The sequence below is a fragment of the Ovis canadensis genome, chromosome 6 (genome assembly GCF_042477335.2).
Source record: "Ovis canadensis isolate MfBH-ARS-UI-01 breed Bighorn chromosome 6, ARS-UI_OviCan_v2, whole genome shotgun sequence".
Lineage (NCBI taxonomy): Eukaryota > Metazoa > Chordata > Mammalia > Artiodactyla > Bovidae > Ovis > Ovis canadensis.
Window position 1 is genome coordinate 21,991,804 of NC_091250.1, and position 7,799 is coordinate 21,999,602.

The 7,799-nt window shown below is 36.2% G+C and overlaps 1 protein-coding gene across 1 annotated transcript; it reads left to right on the forward strand.

The window, feature by feature from the left end:
• The first annotated feature begins 2,603 nt into the window (after positions 1-2,603).
• FABP2 (fatty acid binding protein 2) lies at positions 2,604-5,839 on the forward strand. Its single transcript, XM_069593392.1, has 4 exons — positions 2,604-2,715; positions 3,872-4,044; positions 5,050-5,157; positions 5,516-5,839. Exons 1-4 carry the CDS (start codon positions 2,649-2,651, stop codon positions 5,564-5,566), a joined length of 399 nt encoding a protein of 132 aa, XP_069449493.1. The 5' UTR covers positions 2,604-2,648; the 3' UTR covers positions 5,567-5,839.
• The last annotated feature ends 1,960 nt before the right edge of the window (positions 5,840-7,799 follow it).

A 7,799-nucleotide genomic window follows, 5' to 3' on the forward strand; every position in this document is an offset into this window, starting at 1 on the left:
ATATTATAAAGTAACTAACCTCCAATTAAAATTTTAAAAATGGCTGCCTGTTGTTAATGACAATTAGCAGGTTGCACTCACCATTATTTGGCAGATACATCCTTGTACACTGCTGTAACTTTATAGCCTTTTTTGGAAGAAAATCAGCCAGCAGTCTCACACACAAAATCCTAAAACATAATTTAAAAGGTCTTAGTGTTTCTAAAATTTAGAGGCTTATGGTTAAAACAGAAGGAAGCAAACTCTGTAGGCAAACTTCAGAATTCTCCCTCATTCCCCATTCACTGCTAGGAACTGGACAGGTGCTTTAAGACTTTTCTGCTGCTCCTTACATCTGTCCCTCAAATCCTCTTACAGGGCCCTCAGAGAAACCACTACCTTTCTCTGACATGTAAAAGTTAAATAACTTGGCACTGAAAAGCAGGGTTCAGAAATTCTGAAAATGCTATTTCCCATAAGTGATATATATTTTAAAAAATAGAAAAACTTTCCCTTCAGCTTTACAACAGGCTAAAAGGGTTTCTGTGATCTCTAGAAAACCATTCTTTGTAAATGAGCTTGAAGCATCGTACTGTCCCTCATCATGCTATCACTCTCTGTACTTCATGATGATACAAACGAGGGTCAGGCATCAACTCCTTTTGTCTTTTATGAGCTACGCTGAGGCTCTTAGAAGGTCACTGCACTCGAAAGCCGTGGACTCACCTGACCCAGTCTCTGTGGCTCAGGACATGTTTCCTGGAGCACTCAGTGACCAAGCTGTGACCTGAAGCAACAGAAAGCAGGCACATTCACAAGACTGAGGACTGCAAGGAGTTCGATATATTAGATCTCAGAGTACACAGTAAGGAATGACAGGAGACCCAAGATATAAGAAGGGGCGTCGGAAACCACGGTAAGGAATGTGGTTTGTACTTTCTCTTGGAGGAATGGGACAGGGATGAACAGGAGCTTCTGCTGACTTCCACTACTTCCACACAACTCAGTGGCTGACGTGGACTGCGGAGTCCATACAGAGAGTACGACTCTCATATAGAGGGTACAACTCTACCTCTTCAGCATCAGTACCACCCGCCCCCGCCCCCACCAAGCACCTCTACCCCACCCACTTTCCCAAGCTGCAGGAGCAGGACCCTAAACCTTCTAGTATTATCAAAGAAGAAAATAAAGGACTGAGTCGGCCCTCAGCTGACTGTCCAACTGTATCATCAGTATGAGAGGTCTGTAAGGGAAACTGGCCACTGGTTCTGTATGACCTTTTCTAGATGGGGTCCGGGTAAGAGGTAAGAAGATACAGAGCTTGGAAGCTGCAGGGAAATGTATGATGTTAAAAATCCAATCTAATCATTTTCTCAAATGTCAGTGATTCCACGCTATAGAGAGAACAGGGATTTCTAACTGATTTTAAATTAGGTTACTGCTACTGATAAATGGAAGATGAAAGGTTAACATGGCCATTTGTTAGCAGGTATGCATGGGTCCAAGTGCTATTTGCCCTCATCTAATCTTATTCTGCTCTTCCTGGGAAGCCCAAGGTAGCCATGAGATAAAGGGCAGTGTTAGGTGAACAATGGTAAGAAGCCATTCTAGGTGCTTCCTCCCCACCTTCTGGAGTCAGGCACTTGTATTTCAGTCACTGCGAGATCACAGAGAGGCAAGTTGTATTTCCAAAGGGAGCTAAAGCACTACGCTGATCTTAACAGGCAAATCCAAGTCCTATCTGGTCCCAAGTTAATCACTAGTACGTGTCAAAAACTACCTAAATAAACACACTTTAGGTGACTTTCTAATAGACAAAAGAAAATCAAGGATTTTCTTAACCAAATATCAAGGATTTTCTTAACCAAATATAGTGGTTTGAGTACTAGGGAAGTAAATACAGGAATGGTTTTAGTTAATGGCATAGCTGACATCTGGCTTTCGTTTTTTCTGCACATGGCAGATGTCTAAAGATTCTTTCACTTATGGGAGTTTTCATGACATCCATCCATGTTTCTACCTCTTGAAATTTTTCTTAGTGGCCTGCCAGCATTTAAGACCAAAACAAAAATATAATGGGTCCCTATTGTGTGTCATGCACCGTACCAGGTGCCAGGATATTTACCCAAAGTCCTGGAAACCCAAAAACACAATGCAAAAGGACATATTAGAAAAATAAATAAAATTCCAGTCTCAATATCCTATTAACATAAACTTTTCAGCTGTATTTGGTCATGAAGTCTTACATTACTTACAAGGTAATTGCTGTTATAAAAAAGGGATAGGTCATTAATAGTCTCATTTTCCAAAACCTATTTGATATATGCTCTAAATTATGCTACATCCAACAAAGTGTGCACTTTGAACTTGCAAACAGAAAAACTATCTTCATACAGAATGCATTCTAACTCTTGAAATAATTGTACCTGTAAGTCATAGTTTGAGATAGAATACATAGGCTTATCATGTTTATTGCTGTTGAATTTCAGGGGAGCTAAGAAATTTATAGAAACTAGAAGGTTTGGCATTAATGAAGTCAAGTGGCCTCTTGAACTTTAAACTTCCACATCACAATATGAAGCTGGTTCTAAGATAAGAAATAGAATAAATTCTCTCCTAAGGACAGACCTGAATCTCTGATTGCTCAGAAGCTGAGTTAACTGGAGACCATGGCGTTTGATGGTACTTGGAAGGTAGACAGAAATGAGAACTATGAAAAGTTCATGGAAAAAATGGGTAAGTGCTTAATACTTTAACAGCTTGTTCTTTTGTTTTTCACAGACATCTTTAACTCCTTCTAAACCTCAAGGCTTAGGCAATGGCACCTGTTGTGCTGGTGAGGATCAAGAATGTGTGCTGGTTCAGTGTAGGGAAAACCACACTCTCACTTCTTACATTAGAAAGAATATACTCTCACCAGTGGAAGAAAGGATTTTGGGGCACTGTTCTCTAAAACACAAAAAACATCCAGATATGTTTCATTTATGTCAACTGGTGACTGAAAATTGAATGGTTTTTTGTTTTGTTTTCTGTTTGTTTAGAAAGTAAAATATGGCAGAGCATAATGATAACTTTCATACTTTAAAATATTAAATTCTAGGGGGTGGAAAAGCAAAGGCCATTTAATAGAGCAATGAAAACAAATGAGACTTAATTCTCTTGCTCTGGCTTGCAGAGCTTTTGGAATGCTCTCACGACAGCATGTAGTTCCTACAGAAGTTTTAATTTAACAGATTTGAATATCTACACCACTACTCTGGCAGCCCATACACTGAGCACTATGGGCAAAAAGATTGGTCATTCCCTAAAAATAAAAATCTGCATCAATTATATCCTGTAGTTTAGGAATTCCAAGTTCACATTTCTTATAATAATGAATTTCATGTAATATTTGCTAATTTTCTCATTTCTATGATAGAAATACCACAAAAAGCAAAGAGAATTATGAAATTCAAAATTTTAAAGCCATGGAAAGCAAAGGGACATTAAAAAAGAAAGTGTACCATACATGTGGAATTAAAGTAGTATAATCCTTATAAATATATAAATGTACTTTCTTAATCCTTCATTTGATATCCCTGGAATTTGATTTACTTAACACTGAAACAAAAATATTTATAATTTTTTAAAAAATTACTCAGTTCTAAGATTCTACAATTCTATGCTTCATTTAATTTTTTTTCAGTTTTAGAAAAATAGTTTGATATGATTGAGCTTGTACTTTTTCTACAGAAGCAATCTGAATGCTCTTGTGCAAAGGCAATATGATCAGGTATTCCTCTTCACCCACAAAATATTAACTGGTTAATTAACTAGTTAAAACAGAACTTGGAAAAGTAGCACCTTCCATGGCATTTTGACTTTATTTCCTCCAATCTCTTTCCCTTTGCAGGTATTAATGTGGTGAAAAGGAAGCTTGCAGCTCATGATAATTTGAAACTGATAATTACCCAAGAAGGAAATAAATTCACAGTCAAAGAATCAAGCACTTTTCGAAGCATCGAAATTATTTTTGAGCTTGGTGTCACTTTTAATTACAGCCTCGCAGACGGAACTGAACTCAGTGTAAGAAATTTTTTATAAGCAAAGCATTCCTGATTTTTCTACATACTACAAAAATAATCTCAGTTTTCTTCCACTGGATCGCTTAATGAATGTAGGTCTCCTTCATTTACTGAAGCAGTCAGTGGAGTTTGTCCATATTAAACATCATACAAGTTAGCAGAGTATTTAAAAATGTTTTGATTTTCATACGTATCTATTAAAGAACCTGGATTAAGCAATTAGAAAAATATCCTTTGAATGACTGAGTATACACCTATTTCATAAAGAAAATTTCAGTGTTTTCAACATATCTGACAGCAATAAAAGCTTCTAGAGCTATCTAACTTAAATATAATAGACATGGAATTGAAATGATAAAATAAATGAATAAATTAGAGAATGAAGGTGTGACCAAATAGAAAGGTCCAATGTCACAATGTAGGTCTCTGGGAATTCACTTTTTACTATTGAAGATAGAAAATTTTAAGATATAAAATGGGGTCATGTTTTTCAACTGGTTTTTAATAAAATGTTTCCACTTAGAACTTTTCTGGTTAAATTAAACATGTTTGCAATGACAATTAAGCTGCCAAAGATTTTATCAATTATGGCTGCATTTTAACTGTTAACCACAAATACATAAATTAAATCAAGCACAAGCTTGTTAACTTCTCTGTGAAACTAATATGAACCATGATTAAACTTAGAACACTCTTTTTAATGTGAATGACTTAGTAAAGAGAAGTCCCAATTATCTGCCTTACGATTCAGCACTTGGAAACTACAGAGCCAGATGGTTACCAGCATGTACTCTAGAGCCCCAGTAATCTAGGTGCAAGCTTGGCTTTGTGACTTTAATTACTGTATTTCAGTTTTTTCATCTGTGCAATGGAGAGAAACATATTTACTTCATAGGGTTACAGTGAAGTTTGAAGAAGTAGATCTGTAGGCCTCAGAACAGTGCCAGACACATCTAAGACCCTTAAAAATGTTTTATTATTATTATTATTTTGAAATCTTACACAGGGGGCGTGGGCCCTGGAGGGAGATAAACTTGTCGGAAAATTTAAACGGTTGGACAATGGAAATGAACTAAACACTGTCCGAGAAATTATAGGTGGCGAAATGGTCCAGGTGAGTTATTTTCCGAAGACAAAAATAATTACATAGCAATGATTTTTATCTGGGGGGTTGCTGAGTTAAATCATCAACAAACAGACTATTACTTTTCTCATAAATATTACTGAGTTTTATAGGTATTTTCTGATGCCTATTTGAAGAGAACTTATGTACGTCAACACATTGAGCCTATTTTAACCGAAAATGTGACTACAAACCAAAACATATTTTTAAATGAATGTCTCCTCTATCTGTATAAAATGTGGCTATCAAGAAAAAAAATGCATTCTGAAGCTAAACTCTACTAATATTTTTCTTAATTGAGCCTCTAATCTTAATGTCAAATTCTTCTTCGTTTGTGAACACCTTTCAGACTTACACATATGAAGGTGTGGAGGCCAAGAGGATTTTCAAAAAGGAATGAGCACTGTTCCTGGAGCACCGCCCAGAACACAGATTAGACGGAAAATCTGTACTGAACCAGAAATGCTTTCCTCTCCTCATCTGGTATAAAGTTGCTGATTGACTAGATCTTTTATAAGCATTGGTGAATGGCTTATATCTCCAGTCTCACCAAAGAAAAACATGTAAAAGCTAATTAGGATTTAACTTGTCTTACATTTTCTAAGATGTATTTACTGGTGTTCTAAAAGAATGTGACATTTTAAAAAACATATGAATAAACATTGTTCCCACATTGCTTTAAAAGTAGTCTCTCTTAAAAAAAAAAAAGACATATGCATTAATAGACTGTTTTGGGTTTTTCCCCACATTTGGTAAATTAAAGACACATACTGCATGGGGGTCTTTATAATCTTGTACTGGTAAATATTTCCCTTAGCAACATTTATTATAAAAATAATACATATTTAACCAGAAAGTTTAGAACTAAGGAAAACAAATGCAAAATAAATATTTCCATAACCCATAAGCCAGAGAAAATCACTATTCTGATTTTAATAGATATCCTCCATCTTCTTCTCTGGCTGTGGATTTGTGTATTTCTCCATACATACATACCATTCTGAACAAAACGACAGGAAACAAATGATGTGCTAAGGTAAAGTGCATTTTATTTTTCTGCATTGCCAGTGATTCCCAGACCTGGGTAAGCAGCATGATCATCTGAGAAACTTAAGAACTGTCTGCATGCTTAATCTCTACCATTATCCTATTAGATCAGAATCTCTGAAAACAGAAACAGGGATTTTAGAGAACTCCCAAGTGGTTCTGATGCAGCAGGTACACTAAGCAGTCTTTGAGAACAAGTGGGCTATCAGGCACCAAAAATGTCATCTTCAAATGTCACCCCTCCCCTTTTATTCATAAACACATACACTGACAGTTTTTTAGGTTCCCAAAAGTTTTCTTTCACTCATATACTCACATAATATACTACTTTATGTATTTCAACCAATTCCATTTTAGGTCGGTATGCATACAGGGGACAGAGGTGGTAAATTTTTTAAGTATTTGGCTCTATGGACTTTCGTTTTGACTATTTTTCACATTGATGAAGGTAATAGCTAACATTTATATAGTTCTTACCAAGTTCCAGGTACTGTTCTAAGCTGTATATAAACATGGCACATACATTACAATGTAGAAAGAAAAATGTTTGTGTACATGTTGAAGATGAACAGATTAAAGAATATAATCTTTTTACAAAAACAAGAACTTAAATCCACTGTTCATTTTATAACTTTATTAAAATCTTCACATTGAAAACAGTAACTACTTAGATTTTTCACACTTTCTAGAAATAAAGGTTCAAAGTGCTTCTACCTGTAGGATCTTGTCTACATATGTGAAGTAGGAAAAGGGCAGGAATTAATTTCATCTGACAGTGGAAAATCTATAGTATAGAGAAGTTTATTCGCTTGTCTAATGTTGCAGAGAGTCCATAAGGAACACAGGAATTAAATGTAGGTCTTGACTCTTCGTACATTATCATCTATGCTATTACTCAGCCTACTATAAAGAAATGTATCTTTTAAAAAAACACACAAAAAACCCTTAATTCTTTCGTGGCACCCAAGAACAGCACTCCAAAGGAGTCAGGGCAGACTGTAAAACAATGGCAATTAAGTGGTTAGGCACTTATCTATTTCTAGCCTTATTGCAGGCTCACTTTTTTTTGTTAATAATTTACATCCTTTCTTAGCACTAAATCTCCACTATTTATTAGTACTGGAGAGCAGCGTATTGTTTGCTAAGTGACTGCCATTGTTATAACCTCTCTCTGGGAAACTGACCTTGATATCGTGCCAACTGAAAGGACCTAGAGAGGGCGTCTGACCCAACAGCAACAACTCTAACACAGTCTGGCCAGTTTATGAACTCTGTGCAGAACGAACAACAAACTGAACCTAGAATGAATTTCAGGGATACACAATAATTGGTAGAAGGAAAAAGGTTTCAAGAGTACAGAGAGGGCAGACAGTTAAGTAAAAACCATGAGTACAAGAAGCTATGAGCAAGCAAGAGCCGCAGGGTAAACTACAGAATACCCGGAGGAGCAGTTATTACAGGAGCAGCTGGGTGGTAAAAGCTGAACATTTACACATGGAATATGGCATTTGGGGTTCCCTTCAAACTGCTTCCTCCCCAATCTAGGATAGGGGAGGTAGTGGAGAGTAGTATAGCAGAAAGGAGGT

Excerpts from the sequence above, each read along its gene's own strand:
- FABP2 (XM_069593392.1), top strand. The coding sequence starts at position 2,649 with ATGGCGTTTGATGGTACTTGGAAGGTAGACAGAAATGAGAACTATGAA. Across the intron at positions 2,716-3,871 it reads AAAGTTCATGGAAAAAATGG|GTATTAATGTGGTGAAAAGG; the intron begins GTAAGTGCTTAA and ends TTCCCTTTGCAG. Across the intron at positions 4,045-5,049 it reads CAGACGGAACTGAACTCAGT|GGGGCGTGGGCCCTGGAGGG; the intron begins GTAAGAAATTTT and ends AATCTTACACAG.